General features: G+C 43.4%; 1 protein-coding gene across 6 annotated transcripts in view; it reads left to right on the top strand.

Moving 5' to 3' along the window:
- The window catches only part of CADPS (calcium dependent secretion activator), a gene marked incomplete at both ends in the record, with an annotated part of 451,723 nt that overhangs the window by 202,853 nt on the left and 229,185 nt on the right, over nt 1-19,685 (top strand). For all 6 annotated transcript variants that reach the window (XM_083355958.1, XM_083355955.1, XM_083355956.1 and 3 more), the window contains 2 exons: nt 1,436-1,672; nt 2,601-2,722. In XM_083355958.1, the coding sequence (XP_083212084.1) occupies nt 1,436-1,672; nt 2,601-2,722 (359 nt within the window). The remainder of the gene's footprint in view (nt 1-1,435; nt 1,673-2,600; nt 2,723-19,685) is intronic.

Here is a 19,685-nt window from a genome sequence, read left to right as displayed (position 1 = left end):
AGTTTCTCACAGGTAGTATTCAAGGTCGAAAGAGTTTTATCTGTAGTCTGGGCTTCAAGCCAAGTCTCTTTTAGGCAATAACAAGTTGTAATACCAAACCTTGCCACACGATGTCACCGATGCCATTTAAAACCTTTTAAGTCCTCGTTTTTATAATAGTTTTTCAAAGTTTATTTCTTTTCTTTTTAGATAAAAATCAGCGTATGCAGTAGAAATAGAAATAAGAAAAAAAAATAGGAAAACTTTTTAGCCCCTAAATTTCAAAAGTATATGCAGCCAATTAGATTAAAGTTGTTTTTATAATTGCTTTGTTTCCCCTGGGTAGTCAGTCGCTGCTGTTCTTAGAGGGTGGGGCAGAAATTTTCTTCCCTCTCTCCTCACAGGGGGAAAAATACTTAAGGCAGCTTTTTCAGGAAAGATATTTAGAGTCTTAAAGAGAAGATCAGGTCTCACCCAGTTTCATCTGTGTTGCTTTAAAGGTGCTTGGTAGTAATTTTGACTTCGGCTGTCAGCAGCTTAATGACGAGCCATATTGCTATGACCGGTCTTTCTCCCGCCGGTTTGGAGAGCTGCCCTGGATCAAGCGGGAGGGCTGCTGCCCTCCCATGATCAAGCAGGGATCCCCTCCTCACTTGTTGCCCCTATAGGGTGACTTTTGACCCTTTCCAGGGTCTCCCAATGGGATGAAATTGGATGCTGGAGATGGAGTTCACCTCCATGCGTCTGAAGGTGCCGATGGAAAACCGGAAGCTCTGCATTTTAGGTTTAATGCTGCTTTGCCAAGTGTCAGAACAGTGATCAGATGGCCCAAGCAATTTTTGGATCCAAACACATTAAACATGCCAGTGAATAAAGGAATTTTAAGCTTTATGATTACCTCAGGCAAACAATTTTTATAAAGCAAATATACCAAGCAAGATAATACTCATATCTCTTACAGGATGTCAGGACCTGTAATAATAGCAACAACAGAGGTACCCCAAGGATAGCCAATTTCCACAGTATCCAGCACTAGGAGCTGAAGTTCCCCAAAACAACAGCCCAAGGTGTTTTTTATCAAAAGGTGGCACCATGACCACATGGTTCTGCTATGGTCATGAGACTGAAGACCTGGTCTGGACTGGGTGGCACATGACTCTGGGATGGGAATCAAGATTTTCACAGCTTTGCAGCTACATGAAAATTTCCTCCTCCTTCTTTATTCAGTAAACAGGAATTTTAAAAAAAAACAAGCAGGTCAGCTCAGAATGAGCTCTCAACTTCTAGACTTTTCTTAATATGAAGGAGAAATCAAGACAAGTAACTAAACTCCTCACAATAAACATTAGTCTTCTGCACTGCAACTACAAATACCTATTGGAGAACTGAATTCAGTATGTATAAATATATGTAAACCTGTCAATCATATACTTTTTTTTTTTACTTTCCATCACAGGAGCGTAAATTTCCTAAATTTGTGTCCAAAGAAATGGAAAACATGTACATTGAAGAGTTGAAGTCCTCAGTCAATTTACTCATGGCAAACCTGGAAAGCATGCCAGTGTCCAAAGGGGGCTCTGAGTTTAAGTTACAAAAACTTAAACGCAGCCACAACACTTCCATCATTGACTTGGGAGAAGAGAACGAAAACCAGCTGTCCAAATCAGATGTTGTGCTATCTTTCTCCCTGGAGGTAACATCTAGTTTTCATCAAATAAATAGAAGGGTGTTGTAAAATAACTGGTCTAAATTTGGGTAACAGCAGCTCAGTGATCAATGTCTTGGCAATCAAAACTTAAAATGGAATCCCAACTTTTTATATTTTTGGCAATTGCTCTTTTCGTTGGGGATGTAAGGAATACAGACAGCTAACCTATCCTTGGTCCATCTGTAAACTATGAACCAAGCTACCACCATATTTAACCATTGCATGGATTTTTAATATGAACAATAGTAGATGCATAGCATGGTCTGGGAATATGTGTAGAGACACTGAGGAACTGACAAGAACCGAAGGAAGGGCTTTTCACAGGCTGATAAGTAAGATTCTCAAGTTCTTAATTGACAGGTTGTTTTCCACTGAATCCTGGGTTTCAGGCAGGAGTTTTTCCATGCTTTCATAGAGATGCTGGAGATTGAAGCTAGGGTCTCATGGGTAGCAAGCGGGTAGCAATACTTGGGCTACACGATGAAGAGCTGTAGCAGGGGAAGTCAGAGTCTAAGACAATGCTGGAGGTCAGCTCTTGTCTGTTCTTGCTTTTTAAGGAAAATGTTTAAATTAATTAAATATTTAATTAAATAAAGTTAATATTCCAGTGGGATCCCAACAGGCTCTTAAAAGGGAAGCGTTTGCCTGTTACTCTTCCCGATGTTTTTGGTTAATGTGAGGATTTTAATTTCAAGCAACAATAACAACCTTCCAATTTACCCTTGTACTCCTACATGGTAGATTTTTAGATGCTTTCTTCAAAGCACTATGACTTGTGCTTAATTCTGGAATTGATTCCTGAATAAAGAACATTCCCGAGAGTCACGGCCTCTTTATCTCTCCCTCTTCCCCCCGCTCCCCTCTCTCTCTGTCTCCCTCCCTCCCTTCCCCTCCATCTCTCTCTCTCCTTTAGGTTGTCATCATGGAAGTGCAGGGTCTCAAATCCTTAGCACCCAACCGGATTGTATATTGCACTATGGAAGTAGAAGGAGGAGAAAAACTACAGACTGACCAGGCAGAGGCATCCAAACCAACGTAAGTGTCCATCTTCACCACCATCACATTTCCTCCTTTATTCCAGACATCTAGCTGGCCTATCCAGGGAACAAGGCCCTTGGATGTCCACTAGGCCAGGGGTCCCCAATTCCTGGTCCATGGACTGGTACCGGGCAGCAGCATGCCAGAAACCGGTCCACGCAAACAAGCAAAGCCCCATCTGTGGGATGCAGGCAGTACATGAAACAACAGCCCCTCGGGTCCAGGGAAAAACCTCTCTCCATGGAACCAGTCCCTGGTGTTCAAAAGGTTTGAGACCTCTGCACTAGGCAACTCGGATGACTGCAGCTGCCCCACTATTGCTTCCCTGGGGGTGTCAACTGGTGCCAGACCCGGATATCCACTGAACATATTTATTCATTGTTTATTAAGAAAAATTATATGGCTGCCCAATTCACTCACTACAACTTTGTTTGTGGAAATATATTGGAACAAGTGAAGAGCGGCACCCTTGGCTGGATTCATACCCTGGAGTAACTATAACAAAATTTATCTAGTTTCTCTTAGCATATCAATTAACCAACCACCATAACATCTAACCCATTTAGATAAGATCATTCATGTTTTTTGAAAAAAAAACATTAATCTTGGGGAAAACAAGGAAAAACTGGCATGTCACTTGCAGTTCTGTCAAAAAGAGAAAATATAAAATCAAGATCACTGAACTCATTTTTTAAAATACATTTGCCTAAGGGGCAAGTGACTAAAGAGATATTTAGACAATTTTTAGTACCATGCTAAAAATATATCTTACACTCTCCTAATTCTGAAAGAACAAATCAGAAACTGCCATCTTTTCATTATGAAAGAAAGCAGAGTGATTGAACTGAGTTCACACATCATGCTAAGCCTAGTTTATTTAACTGATAGATTGCTGAATAAATCACAGTGGCTGATTCACAAAACACAATAAGCTATAAACCATGTTTATAAACCAGACTTGCTGGCCTCCTACAATTTATTAAGCTATAAAGCAGGATTTATAAAGCTCAGTGAGAGAGTTCATTCAGAATACCATACCACACCTAAACATGCTTATTGTATAGCTTAACAAAATGTGCACATCCATCTTAAGTGTGCTGTAACTATTTTGCTCTAGAAATAACTATTCCAAACTTCAGTCAATTTTATTTATAGCCAAAAGGCCAAAAACAAGATACCAATGCAATCTAAACTTGGATTGCATTAGATGTAACAATTTAACAAGTAAAATGTTTAATACATACTACATAATACGCTTAAAACCCCAACCTACTGATATGTTACTAAAAACTTTGGTTTTATAACCATAGTTAAACATTTTTTAAAAAAAGTATTGTATTGTGAATGTTATAAGAGTCTTTGGCAAGAAGTTATCTGGCCTATTTTAAAATCTAAAAAAAGAAAGCAATACATCTGAGAATGTAAACATTTTACTTGCAGATGAAAATCCTAGGATTACAGCAGCAACAGTTAGATGTTTAACTGTGGCTATAAATAACTGCTATCCTGCTTAAATCTTACAGCCAATCCAGTGTGCCATAAACACAATAAGTATTGGTTCTAGTCTAGTCATTTTCTTCTATTTCAGTGTCAGATTTTGCTTCTCTTCACCCCCACACATTAACATAATGGAGTAAAGAATAATTTTGGAGTCTTCAGATAAATCCCAGTTATAATTTCTCCTATATACCAATAATCTGTCTAGGCATGAGTTAGTAGGACAGCTCCTAGTGCATTTTGCCCCACTGAAATGTGAAAATATGTGAAATATAAGGTTGATCATGAATCCCTATTCTATTAAAGTCTATTCTGAAGAAAAAAATAATTCAATAATTATATGTCTTGCAACAAAAAGGTTTTCAGTGTTCTTGTGCGGACATTCAGTTTGTCTGGTATATTATTGTACAATATTCCTGATTTGGTTTTAAATGTAAAATTAAGTCATCTGTATTCTTGGCAGATTTTTAGTTAATTATTTGAATGGGAAATGTTCAAATGTGCCAGTTTAATAGATTCAGTAATTGTATGTTGTTTAAAGACATTTTGCTTTAACTGAATTCTACAAATCAGATTTCAGATAAAATTGTCCTATGCTCCAAAATCAGTTAAATTTGTCTGGTATTGTTATGACAAATAGGAGGAAAGAGATTCAATTGGATCACATTTTAAGGTGAACTTTCTAATTCAGTTTTCCATCTGCAATGAAAATCAATTATTCTTTTAATATTTTGGTTATGTAGTCTTCTAATTAAATATATAGAGAGAAAGGAAATACTGGTGAAAAATAATAGACAAGAGGTGATAGAATAGGAAAAAATGCATTCATTACAATAATGCATATACAATTGTATACTGTATATAAGGAGATAAGAATATGATAATCCATATAGATTTCCATTCAGTTTCATACATTTGAGCCAAACTTCTATTTATAAACAATGGAATGAAATCTAATACGGTAATTTGGTCCATCCCTAAATCTGGCACGATGTGTCTCGTGGTTAAGTCTCTGGACACATTTCATTCATTAAGTATTCAGGAGGTTCAGGAGTTTGTATAGTGTGTGTGTGTGTGTGTGTGTGTGTGTGTGTGTGTGTGTGTGTGTGTGATTTATTGCAAGTCCTGCTTTCCCAAATTCGCCTTGGACTGTGCAAAAGGCACAGTGTGCCATCTAATACAATCTAGGATTACCATACATCTGGGTCCCCTTCCCCCTGCCATACATCCTCTTTTCAATCTTTAAGTGCTCCATCTGCCTGGGAATTCAAAGTATCATAAAACATCTGGGTTTCTGCAGAATGAAAAGGCATGATAGTGGGGTCTCTCCTGTTCCTCAGAAGGTCTCTTTGTGAGCGACAGACAGACTGAAAAAGGAAGATCAAGGCTAGAAGCTTCAAAGGGGGACTGGCATGGTTGATTAGCACGCCATTCATTTCATATCTTCCAGAGAAAATATAGAGATTTCTTTGGGGATTGGAAGGAGAATGTTTGAAAAGAATTTTAATTCTGAAATGCAGCTAAGCCCCATTACCTCCTTTGCTTTGTTTGGAGCATATAAGGAACGGTTGCTGGAATTGGGTATGTCTAGTAACTAGTTTAAAGAAGAGAAGGATGAGGGGGGACACGATAGCAGTGTTCCAATATCTCAGGGGTTGCCACAAAGAAGAGGGAGTCAAGCTATTCTCCAAAGCACTTAAAGGCAGGACAAGAAGCAACAGATGGAAACTAATCAAGGAGAGAAGCAACCTAGAACTAAGGAGAAATTTCCTGACAGTCAGAACAATTAATCATCTGGTCAAACAATTTCTCTAGTCAAAGTAGGTAGAATTGTTCTATCCGTAACCTAACTTTTAGGCAACACCTTTTTTTCTTTCCTTTTTCCTAATTGTTGTGATTATTAATTTTGAAATTAATACGTTAGTGCTGTTCCAGATATACAGGTAGTCCTCAACTTACAGCCATTTGTCTAGCCCAGGGGTAGGCAACCTTGGCTCTTTTATGACTCGTGGACTACAACTCCCAGAATTCCTGAGCTAGCCATGCTGGCTCAGGAATTCTGGGAGTTGAAATCCATGAGCCAAGGTTGCCTACCCCTGGTCTAGCCACTGTTCAAAGCTATGACAGCACTGAAAATAGTGACTTTTAAGACCAGTCCTCACACTTACAAACCTCACAGCCCTGTAGTCACATAATCAAAATTTGGGCAGTTGGCAATTGGCACATCTTTATGACCGTTGCAGTGTCCCGGGGTCTCCTGATCTCTATTTGTGACTTTCCCAGCTGGTTTCTGAAAAACAAAATCAGTGGGGGAAGTTGGATTCATTTAAGAACCACATGATTCACTTAACAACCGGGGTAATTCATTTAACCTTACTAAAAAAAGTTCATAAAATTGGCCGTCCCTTAACATCCACCTTTCTTAGTAACAGTTGTTCTCATTTCAATTGTAGTCATAAGTCGAGGACAATCTACAGTTCTTGATTTGGGCTTAGGGAAAAACTATTCCCACAACATCAAATACTGCTTCCACTTCAAGAGACATTTTCTTTATTATCTGGATTATTTTTTTTGGGGGGGGGGGGGTTTAAGCTTTAGAGCTGTTCTGTACCAGCCTGCTACCGGCCCTGCAGAAAAGGCAGGGACAACCCGTTTTATAAGAAGGCAAGATGCTGGAACTAAGCCTGCCAAATTTATTAACACAAAAGCAAACAGAACAAGACACGAACCATGAAACAGGAGCTATTCAAGCGGTTGCCTTCAGCAAACCAGCCCTCCCACGCATTCCCCTTTTATACAGTTCAGGGCGTGGCTTCTCTCTGGCTCCTTCAGAGGTGCCCCATTGCCTTCCTCTGTTTACTCCTGATTGACTGCCTCCTGCGTCAGGCGTCCTTGAACAGGGCCAGCTGTGGGTCATCTTCATCCACGCTATCAGGCTCACACAGCTGGGTCTGCGTCGTGACCAGGTGGGAGGGGCCTGGCTGAGGGCTCTCATCAGCAAGCTCTCCAACCCCCTCAGCAACCTCTCCAACACCCCCCTCCCCCTCCTCCTCTGAATCGTCCGACCCAACTGCCGTACCCACAGGCTGACCCTGAATCACAACAAGAGCGAAAAAACAATTCAATTACATTAGCTTTTGTTTATTATGTAGATTTTTTTTTCTTCACTTTAGGGTCTTCCCTTAGCTTCGCTTCCTAATAACTTGTTCCACTGGATCTATTCCTTCATAGCACATGAAAGGGAAAGAATATAAGCCAGGCAGTGGTGGGATTCAGCCAGTTTGCACCAGTTCGGTAGAACTGGTAGCTAATTTTTAGTTGCCCAGGCCCAGAATGGACTTCCGGAAGTGGGATCCATACTGTACAGAGAACTGGTTGTTCACATACTGTATTTGAATCCCACCACTGAAGCCAGTGTTCTGTACCAGCCTGCTACCGGCCTTGCAGAAAGGCAACCCCTGTACAAACGGCAGAGGCTGGAACGTCTGAGGCTGGAAAATGTCTGCCAAGTTTAATTCACAAACAAACAACAGAACAAGAAACAAGATACCGGAACTTTGATCCTCAAACGGAGCGGTTGCTTTCAGCAACCAGCCCTTCCCCAAACACTCCCTTTATTAGAGTTCAGGGCGTGGCCTCCCTGTGCCTCCTTCCGAGGAGTCCCACAGCCTTTCTCTGCTTGCTTCTACTGGTCTGCCTCCTGCGTCGGGCGTCCTTGAACAGGGCCAGCTGTGGGTCCTCTTCATCTGCACTGTCGGCCTCTCGCAGCTGAGTCTCCACCAAGCCAGAGGGGCCTGGCTGGGGGCTCTGCGAAGCCTCCAAGCCATCATCAGCAAGTTCGTCTTCAACACCCTCCTCCTCCCCCTCGTCTGAGTCATCCGAGACATCCGAGCCGGCTGCCGGACCCACAGGCTGACCCTGAATCACAACACTATCCTGCACCGCAGGGCCCTTCCCCCGGGGCTGCCGATCCGGATGCGGTCGGGATGGGAATTATTCGTGAAAAGCAGTCACCAACGCAGGGGCATGAACGGCGGTCGCGTCTTCCCAGGTGAAGTCCTCCGGTCCGTATCCTTTCCACTCGATCAAGTACTGGAAACGACCTTTCAGCCAACGGGAATCCCTAATGCTGGTGACCTCGTACTCGGGGGTGCTGCCTCCATCACGAGGTCCTGATGGGGGAGGTTCCGCTTGGCGGAGTGGACAAGCCGGTTGCTCGGGGACCAACAGAGACCGATGGAAGACGGGGTGCACGCGCAGGGAACGTGGCAGAGTTAAGCGATAGGCGACCGGATTGATGACAGCCTCGACTGGGAATGGTCCTAGATATCGGTGATCCAGCTTCCTCGCCGGCCATGTGGATGGTAGGTTCCTGGTGGACAGCCAGACCCGATCCCCCACCAATAGTGGAGGCGTATCCCGTCTTGACCGATCAGCAAACCTCTTGTAATCGGCCTTGGCCTTCTCCAGCTGCCGTCGCACCAATCGATGGATCACCTGTAACTCTGCCATGAAGTCATTCGCTGCCAGCTCCGGTGAATCCATGGGAGAAAGGGGGAAAAACCGGGGGTGATAACCCACATTGGCCAAGAACGGTGTCATCTGCGTGGAGGTGTGCTGCGAGTTGTTAAAGGCAAACTCAGCTATGGCCAGATAGTCCACCCAATTGTTCTGCTGCAGGTTGACGTAGCAGCGCAGATACTGTTCCAGGATACCGATGACCTTCTCGGTTCCCCCGTCAGTTTGAGGATGATGCGCGGACGAGAGGCAAACCTTGATGTCCAATGCACGCATCAACTCCTGCCAGAAGCGGCCTGTAAATTGGGCCCCCCTATCGGAGATGACCCTATCGGGGAGGCCGTGCAGCCGAAACACCTGTTGGATAAACATACGACTAGTGGCGCGAGCTGACGGTAAGCTGCGACAGGGGATGAAGTGCGCCATCTTGGTCAGCATGTCCACCACCACAAACACTGTCGTGAAGCCGGAGGATGGGGGTAAATCCGTCAGAAAGTCCATGGACACAGCCCCCCAGGGTCTCTTGGGTGTTGGCAAAGGCTGCAGTAATCCAGGCGGGGCCCCTGTCGCTGACTTGGCCTGCCTGCATGGAATGCAGGAGGTGACATAAGACTGGACGTCGTGTCGGACTCGGGGCCACCAGAAGGTACGGGAGACCAGGTTCAGAGTCTTGAACAGGCCAAAATGCCCCGCTGCCAGGTTATCATGACACTGGCTGAGGACGAGTCCCCTGAGTGGCCCTCCCGGAACATAGAGCCAGTCACGATAATACAAGAGTCCATCCGTGACCGTCCAAGGCGAATCTGGCCCCACCTCCTCCTTCCGCTGAGCCACCCACGCCTCCTGCTGCTGCGCCTCCCGGATCCGAGCCCGTATATCAACCGGCTCCCGCACCGCAGCAAAAGACTCGACGGGGATCACTGTCCTGGGCAGAAGCTTGTCTTCCACTCGGGTATATTCGGGTTTCCTGGACAGAGCATCCGCTCTCTGATTGTGCCCACTTGGTATGTACCGAACCCGGAAGTCAAACCTCGCAAAGAAAAGAGACCACCGGATCTGGCATTGGTTCAAATTCTGAGCGGTCTGCAGGCTTTCCAGATTCTTATGGTCCGTCCGGACCTCGATTTGATGCCGCGCTCCCTCCAGATGATGCCTCCAGGCCTCAAACGCCGCTTTGATGGCCAGCAGCTCCTTCTCCCAGATGGTATAGTTGCGCTCCGAGGGGTTCAATTTCCGAGAGTGATACGCGCAAGGGAAAAGGGTACCGCTGGGCATTGTTGCCTGGAGTAACACTGCCCCAATGGCAATGTCGGAGGCGTCCGCCTCCACGACAAACGGCCATTGCGGGTCAGGATGCTTCAAGATGGGCTCCTTCATGAAGGCTTCCTTCAAAGCCTGGAACGCCTGTTGTTCTGGTGCGTTCCACTGGAACCGAGTCTTCTTCTGCAGGAGCCGGGTGAGGGGGGCTGTCAAGGCAGCAAAGCCAGGGATGAATGTTCGATAGTAGTTGGCAAATCCAAGAAGTCGCTGAACATCCTTCACGCGACGCGGGGGTTGCCAACTCTGCAACGACTCAACCTTACTCGGCTCCATGGCGATGCCCTCAGGAGAAATGCGGTGACCCAGGAAATCGATGGTCACCTGGTAGAACTGGCACTTCTCCAACTTGGCAAACAGCCGATGTTCTCGGAGTCGCTGCAGGACCTGACGGAGATGCTGATGATGCACTTCACGCGACGGAGAGTAGATCAGGATGTCATCCAGGTAGATCACGACAAACTGGTCCAACAAATCCCGAAAGATGTCGTTCATAAAATGCTGAAACACAGCGGGGGCGTTGGTCAGGCCAAACGGCATCACCGTGTACTCGAAATGTCCATAGCGAGTACCAAACGCCGTCTTCCACTCATCACCCGGCCGAACCCTGATGAGGTTGTAAGCTCCACGCAGGTCCAATTTCGTGAAGATCTTAGCCTCCCGGAGTCGGTCCAAGAGCTCGGGGATGAGGGGCAGCGGGTAACGGTTGCGCACCGTGATGGCGTTGAGTTTCCGGTAGTCGCAGCAAAGCCGTAATTCGCCCGACTTCTTTTTGACGAAGAGCACGGGTGCAGACACTGGCGAGGACGAGGGCCGGATGAAACCGCGAGCCAAATTCTTCTCCAGGAAGTCCCGCAATGCAGCCAACTCGGGCTCCGACATGGAGTACAAACGCCCCACTGGGAGAGGCGCATCAGGGACTAAATCAATGGAGCAGTCATAGGGCCTGTGCGGGGGTAATTGATCCGCCTCTGACTCGCTGAACACATCAGCAAAGTCGGACAGTTCGGGAGGCAAGGAAACCCCTGGGGAACCCTCCACCTGGCCGGCACAGATATGGCGGGAGTGGTCCATGCACTGCAAGCTTGGGAAGGTGACCAAGTTCTGTGACCAATAGATCTGTGGGTCATGCACCCGGAGGCATGCCAGTCCCAAGACCACGGGGAAGTGCAGATCTGAAGTGATGTAGAACTGGATGGCCTCCACATGGGAACTGATGGCCATACATACTGGTTGCGTGGCGGCCGTAATAGGCCCGGACAGGAGCACTCGACCATCAATAGTCTCCACTAACATGGGCGGATCCACCGGACACTGGGGAACAGCCCATTTGGCCACAAAGGCTGAGTCCATAAAGTTTGTGGTGGCCCCAGAGTCAATTAAGGCATGGACTGGAATCCCCTCTGGCTTGCCAGGAAGGATCAGACGTGCCTCCAAAATCAAATGCCGTGGAGGTTCACAGGCACCATCGGAACGGCGTCGCTCGGTGTTGTTGTTGTGGGACGCCCGATCTATCACACCGTCTAGATCGGGCTCGGGGCGTTTCCCGACAGCAAAGTAGGGGACTGTCTCGGGGCAGGCTTGGTCACTGATGCCCGCTGATGCTTCTTTGGGCAAAAAGCAGCCAAATGTCCAGGGTCCCCACAGTAAAAACACAACCCCCCCGATCATCGTCTGTTCATTTCCGTCACCGATGGACGAGACCTGGCGGCACCCAGCTCCATTGACTCCTCCCTTTGGACTGGGGGCTCACGCACAACAGGGGCGGCAGGGGTCTGTGGGGTGGCACGGCGACTCTTTCGCTGCTGCAACTGGGCATCGATCCGCAGGCAAAGATGAATCAGCCCATTCAGATCTGAGGGAATGTCCACACGGGCCAGCTCATCCAACATCTCCTCCGACAATCCATCCTGGAAGGCATCCACGAGCGCAGCCTCATTCCAGGCGGAATCCTGGCTAAGCAGCCGGAAATCAGTGATATAGCCCTGTAGGGGGCGTTGACCCTGCCTCAGAGCTTTCAGGCGTCGGGTGGCAGTCTGCGTCTTAATTGGGTCCTCGTACATTAGACGCATATGGTCACAAAACCCCACAAAGTTGTCCAACAATGGGCTAGGTTGTGCCAGCAGAGGCGTGCCCCAACGAGCTGCATCCCCCGAAAGAAGGCTTAACACAAACCCCACCTTATCCCGGTCAGTGGGGAAATCAGCTGCTCTCACGCTGATAAAGAGCTGGCATTGTCCCAGGAAAGCAGGAAACAGTTCAGGAATACCTGTAAATTTGTCCGGCATTGCAACTTGGCATTTTCTCCTGGGTGGGGGTGCAGCATGAATCTGTGCTTGCAGTTGAGCCACCTGAGCTGCCAGCAAAGTGAGTTGCTGAGTGAGCTGAGCATTCTCGGCACGTAGCTGCTCCATAATAGTTGTAAGGGGTGGGAGGCTGAAAGCAAACTGTTCTGTACCAGCCTGCTACCGGCCTTGCAGAAAGGCAACCCCTGTACAAACGGCAGAGGCTAGAACGTCTGAGGCTGGAAAACGTCTGCCAAGTTTAATTCACAAACAAACAACAGAACAAGAAACAAGATACCGGAACTTTGATCCTCAAACGGAGCGGTTGCTTTCAGCAACCAGCCCTTCCCCCAAACACTCCCTTTATTAGAGTTCAGGGCGTGGCCTCCCTGTGCCTCCTTCCGAGGAGTCCCACAGCCTTTCTCTGCTTGCTTCTACTGGTCTGCCTCCTGCGTCGGGCGTCCTTGAACAGGGCCAGCTGTGGGTCCTCTTCATCTGCACTGTCGGCCTCTCGCAGCTGAGTCTCCACCAAGCCAGAGGGGCCTGGCTGGGGGCTCTGCGAAGCCTCCAAGCCATCATCAGCAAGTTCGTCTTCAACACCCTCCTCCTCCCCCTCGTCTGAGTCATCCGAGACATCCGAGCCGGCTGCCGGACCCACAGGCTGACCCTGAATCACAACAGCCAGGGGAAGAGGAAAGGGAAGTAACAATGAAAAAAAGAAGCAAATGTTATGCAGCATACGAAGTAGACTCATGCACCCTGCATTTAAAAGTGCCCTCCTTTAACTATTTCAAACCATTCGACAATGCAAGTCTTAACACAATCCCTGTCTGTAGATCAAAAATCCTTCAAGTCCTCTGAATTTCATATAGCAGTGTAGGCTTTCACAACCATAGTCAATCAAGCAGCAAAGGCCTTTCAGGCTGTATAACGTGGTCTCCATTTTCTTGGTGTCCTGTTGTTTCACAGGGATTATTGTTGGCAGTTTTGGAGGCAGTGTGTGTTTCATAATGTACTTTTTGGCAACTGGACAGGGATTGACTGCTTTTGTACTTGTACCTGGCAAGCCGCTTCTATAAGGCTGGTAAAAGCCTTCCTTGCCCATCTTGTACTTGGAACAAGTGAAAGGATTCACTTATCGTCCAAAACCATATAACCATGCTCTCTTCTTCTTCATACTGGATAGGCAAGATTCAAAGGATGACTTCTGTTCTGTTCTTCATTTCTAAACTTCATTTCTAAATCTCAGCCTTGCTTTCTTGACCTGGAGGTCAAAAAAAGTAAAACCGGAATTCCCTTGGTAGCTAATCCTAAAGGAAAAGTAGGGATAACAGTCTACTTCCAACCCACAGTTTTATTGTCCCCAAATAACTGGGTTGATTAGCAGTGCTATATGTTACCTTTTCTCGTCTTTTCTTTTGTATGCAAAAGATTCCAAAATAGAACATCTCAAGTCAACATCTCAAGGCCTGAGAGCCTTTGCTTGAAAAATCTCCATTTAGATTTGCTCAGGGCTTTTTTTCTCATAGAACGCTCAGAACGAAGTTCCAGCACCTTTTTTGGATGAAACCTTGTAGGATAGGCAAGGTGGGTTGTATGACATGTGTGAGTTCCGGCACCTTTTTTTTTTTTACAAAAAAAGCACTGGATTTGCTTTGCTGTTCAGTTGCCAAACAACTGCTCCCCCTTTCTGTAATGTTCTCCTTCCTCTAAAATCTATCTTCGTATTGCTTAAGCTCACTAGATTTTATTCTGCCCCCCCCCCGGTGCCGCAGAGAAAAAGTTACTACTATATTAGTAATATCTTCATCAACATTGGTGTCATGATAATTCGTATTATTTTCTTGGTGCTCCATTTCCAAAGACTGCATTTGCCTTCTTCTGTCCAAGATATTGAGGAACGTGCTCATGCTTCCCTTCGGCAGGCTAACCAACTTTCCTCCAAGGCTTGATTTTATATTGTTACTGTCTTTCTTGTCCTCCCTTAATCCCAGATCGATTTGTCTAGATCCCTCTTAAATTGCAAAATTCAGATATGGACCCAGTAGAGTGATTTCTGAGACGTTCAGAATGACATGAACATATTATTTTTTTTAACCTGGAAAATGGGATTCTATAATTCAATCAAAAATTGTATTAGCCCCCTCCCCCCATTTTTAAAGCTGTTTGCCCTGTTGTCTAATATGAAAAAATGTGATCCAAATACTAAAAAGCAAAGAAAGAAAGCAGACTTAAAGTTTAACTGATAAGGAGAGAACTTATTTAGTGAGGAATGATTAATGTATCTTAGTCTTCAGGAGTAACAAATTGAATGATACTTATCTGGTTGTTTAATCTTATGGACTTAATTTACATGTACTTATTTGCTTGGCTTGGCAATCTTTTCTCATTTAGGGCTGAGTAATATCAAGGCATAAGGGACGCGGTGGCTCAGTGGGTTAGGACGCTGAGCTTGTCGATCAGAAGGTCAGCAGTTTGGCGGGTCGAATCCCAAGTGCCACGTAACAGAGTGAGCACCTGTTACTCGTCCCAGCTTCTGCCAACCTAGCAGTTCGAAAGCATGTAAAAATGCAAGTAGAAAAATAGGGACCACTATGGTGGGAAGGTAACAGTGTTCCGTGCGCCTTTGGTGTTTAGTCATGCCAGCCACATGACCATGGAGATGTCCTCGGACAAGCGCTGCCTCTTCGGCTTTGAAACGGAGATTAGCACCGGCCCCTAGAGTCGAAAACAACTAGCACGATGTGCGGGGGAACCTTTTCCTTTACCTAATATCAAGGGACAAGTTTCCAATCTTAGAAGTATTAAACATTTTCTTCTGAGATTCAGCTACATTGTCAATAGTATTTGGCAAATTATTCCATCACTTTCTGATTTTTAACACTGAGTTAGGAACTTTTTTAACTGGGTTGTAATAACCAATCAATAAAGTACTCTGGTAAAATACTTAGTAAGTGTTTGCCAAATTATAAATGCTTAATAATATAAATATAAATAAGTATAGATGTCATCTGTGAAAAGCAAGTAAGCTGGAAAAATCTCTTTTAACATTTTTGTATTCTGGAATACAAAACCTCTATTAACCTCTATTTCTCTAAAGAAATTATCTTTTTATTTATCTTTCTGTTCAAATATCAATGGCACTGTTTAACATGCTGCAGTGATTTAATATAAAGATCACATCATCATCAGTACTTGTAATTTTATAAAAGAGAAGCCATATTATAAATCATAGATTTATACTTTTCAAATCGAATCAGCATTTCCCTTCTATCTTAAGTTCTGTGCCTTTCAAATGTAATAAACAAGCATTAAGACAGACTGAATTCAGAAGTAGTGCAACAAGCTAACGACTCTGAATCATGGCATGTTATTTTCTTGAAACTCCCAATAGATTTTAAATGATCAACAGCACTCTAAAGTCAGTGCTGCACAGAATGTTCCTGCAACAATCCCAGTCATTAAGAAGACCACATAACTACTTGAGATTAGTTTAAACACTGAGAAGAACAAATTGAAAGCTTATTAGTGCCATCTAGTAGCTGAAAGGGAACATGGCATGTTTCATTAGGAATCACTTGTCAACGCATTTTATTTTTGTTTGTGTCACTCTAGCTGTTCATTGCCATTCAGGGAAGCTGGAAGTGAGTTCTCAAAAGGCTACAGTAACTATGTGCCCTTTGATAAAGGAGAGTCCTTTATTTCAGAAAGCACCTCTTTAGATTTATTTACTTTTTGAAAACTCATTTTTGTCCGTTTGCTTCTTTTAACTTTTACTGTACAAGTAGTATCACTTACTGCACAGTCTTTCATCTCATGTGAAAAATGTGAGATTGAGTTGTCTTTTCAAAGCAAATTTACATATACTGTTCAGTTGTAAGTATTGTTATTAGAAGATGCATAAACATTTTCTTGGGGTTTTTTTATTTTTCTTTGTAAACTAAAGTTATAACGATACATATGCTTTCCAAGAAAATATAATCGCTGTAATGAATGCCAGTATTACTTCCATTCCTTCCATGAAAGAATAAAATAATGATCCAAGCCACTAACAATAATAATAAAAAAATTAACCTGAAAAAAATGAAATGTGAAAGAAAGAAAGAAATCAAAACACAATGGATGGCACATTAGCAGAATACCTGAACAACACACAATCAATTAAAGGCCACCTAAATAGGCAAACAAGCTTTAATGCCAAGCATGATGCAATTATCAAATGGCCTAAGAATTCAATTAAAAACCATCACTGAGGACTGGAAAATATGCTGATGTAGTTCCCATCTTCAAAAAAGGGGGAAAAATGGATCCAGGAAACTACAGACCTATCAGCCTGACCTCAATACCTGGAAGATTCTGGAAAAGATAAACAATGAATCAGCAAACACCTAGAGGCAAACAAAGTCATTACGAAAAGCCAACATACGTTTGTCAAAAACAGATCATGCCAGAGAAATCTTATTGCATTCTTTGACCAAGTGACAAAATTAGCGGACCAGGGGAATGCTGTGGATATAATTTACTTGGACTTCAGTAAGGCATTTGATAAAGTAGATCAGAACGTTCTACTTGATAAGATAGAAAAATGTGGGTTAGATTGATTGATTGATTGATTTGAAGCTGGCTGACTGGCCCTACTCAGTGTGGTCCTCAATGGAGGGAAGTATGTAGCGGGGTGCCCCGGGGCTCTGTTATGGGCCCAGTACTCTTCAATATCTTCAATGATTTGGATGAGGGGATAGATGGGGAACCCATCAAATTTCCAGATGACACCAAGCTGGCAGGAATAGCCAATACTCCAGAACATAGGCTTAAGATACAGAAGGATCTTGTCAAACTTGTACATTGAGCACTATCTAACAAAACGAAATTCAATGGTGAAAAAAGTAAGGTTCTACATTTAGGCAAGAAAAACCAAATGTACAGGTATAGTATAAGTGGTACCACGCTCAACAGTATAAGTGGTACCTCGCTCAATAGTAGTAACTGTGAGAGGGATCTCAGAGTCCTAGTGGACAATCACTTAAATATGAGCTAGCAGTGCGCTACAGCTGCCAAAAAAGCCAACACAGTGTTAGACTGCATTAACAGAGGGATAGAAGTGTTAATACCACTTTACAATGCCTTGGTAAGGCCACACTTGGAATACTGCATCCAGTTTTGGTCACCACGATGTAAAAAAGATGTTGAGACTCTAGAAAGAGTACAGGGAAGAGCAACAAAGATGATTAGGGGCCTGGAGGTTAAAACATATAAGGAACAGTTGCTGGAATTGGGTATGTCTAGTTTAATGAAGAGAAGGACGAGGGGTGACATGATAGCAATGTTCTATCTCAGGGGTTGCTACGAAGAAGAGGGAATCAAGCTATTCTCCAAAGCACTTGAAGGCAGGACAAGAAGTAATGGGTGGAAACTAACCAAAAAGAGAAGCAACTAGAACTAAGGAGAAATTTCCTGACAGTTAGAACAATTAATCAGTGGAACAACCTGCCTCCCCAAACGGTGAATGCTCCAACAATGGAAGTTTTTAAGAAGAGACTGGACACCCTTTTGTCTGAAATGGTATAGGCTTTCCTGCCTGAGCAGGGGGCTGGACTAGATGAACTCCAAGGTCCCTTCCAAATTTATTATGATTATGATTATTAATCATTGCACAGTCAGCCAGATGTTCAGACTGGATTTGGCATTTTGTCTACCTATCTAGTCCTTATCAAGGACCTGGGATAGGCAGATGTGGATGTTTGATGGTATTATAGATATCATTGCAGGATGGAAGCAGTTCCTAGTAAGGTCGCCTTTTGCAATTGACTAATGGTGAATTTGTCAATTCAAATGGTGTTCAAGTGGTGCTCCAGTAGTAGTAGTAGTAGTAGTAGTAGTAGTAGTAGTAGTAGTAGTTATTTTTATTGAAATCCTTGATTTAAAGGGCTGCGCAATCACCTCTAATAGAATAAAGTAAGGATCATACTTGCTGGGGTTATTGGGATTTTCTTAATATCTGTTAGTCAGATCATAAAATAAACCAGTAGATGTTAATCCTTTTGCCCAGAGTTTCAGAAGCTGTATAGTTAATTACATATTTGTTAGTGCAGATTGAATATTGGTCATTTCAAATACTAAAAAATGTGTGAGTATGCAAATTGTTTAATCAAAAATACTTTGTATTTTAAAGTAATTCCCCCCAAAGATTTATTATTTTTCATAAAATCCATGGAACCATTCCTAATGCACTGATTTAGTGCAGTCTTTAAACAAATCACATATGAAGAGCACGCTGACACTGGGTTGACAAAAGACAGCTAGGAAATTAATCTTTGTGATTAATTATGTTGATGTTTTAATAAACATAATAATAATAATGTTTAATAAGGAATCCAGCTGCATTATTAATTCTTCTTTAACCAAGATTTTCCTCTTTAAGTATTTTCTGTGGTTACAGTAATTTTTAATTAAATGGTAAGGTTAAATCTTGTGTGTGGAAGCTGGGCACTTAATATGAATATAAATAATAATTTGGTGGTCCTGAATTAGAGCATGTCCTGATGCTGAATATCACTATGACAACTAATTACATCATCCTCAGATAAAACCTGCCCTAAATCTCATTGCTAAATTGTCATGATATAATGAAATATTTCACGGTGTCATTAAGTATGAATTTATAATCACAACATCATTGTCAGAGGTTTACTATATGTGTTTACTCCATTTGGTTTATTCCCTTTGTAACTTGTGTGATTCTCATAAGGAAAACCTAATTGAAATTACTGTTTGCATTTGGATAAAAACATTTGTTGATAACATACAGTCTCTGGATGCTTCAGCAAATAAAAGGCTTTTAATAGTACACAGAAATAGGCGTCATACAAAGCAGATGCTATCAAAATGCACAGCACAAGATTATAGGGCATTTTTTTCTTCTCCTTAATTCCTTTTACAGACTTTTCACACACTAAGTTCTTGTTTCCAAGCTATTCAGTGAACATGGATTTTGGGGAGCAGACTGAAATGTCAGCAAGAAAATGAAAAGATATTACAGTATATTCAAACGAAACTATAAGCCCTGTGACTCTGAATTGCAAACCACAACTCCAACCATTTCTTTTCCCTTGTTAACTTAATACCATTATTTGTTAAAAAAATATGTTTTACAATAAAACCTCAGTTTAATAAACTATTTGGGAAAGGGCTATCTGTAAATTTTAATTCTTTAATAACTTTAATTAAATTGAAGTATACATCACATGAAGGTGTCATTTGTGTGAAACCTTTATTTATCTATTCATTTATTTAATGAGATTTATAACTCACCCTAACACACTGTAGAGGGCAAATAACAGACA

This window comes from Vipera ursinii, assembly GCF_947247035.1.
Source record: "Vipera ursinii genome assembly, chromosome: 2".
NCBI lineage: Eukaryota > Metazoa > Chordata > Lepidosauria > Squamata > Viperidae > Vipera > Vipera ursinii.
The sequence above is the reverse complement of the archived record's forward strand: the minus strand, read 5'-3'. Positions and strand labels throughout refer to the sequence as shown.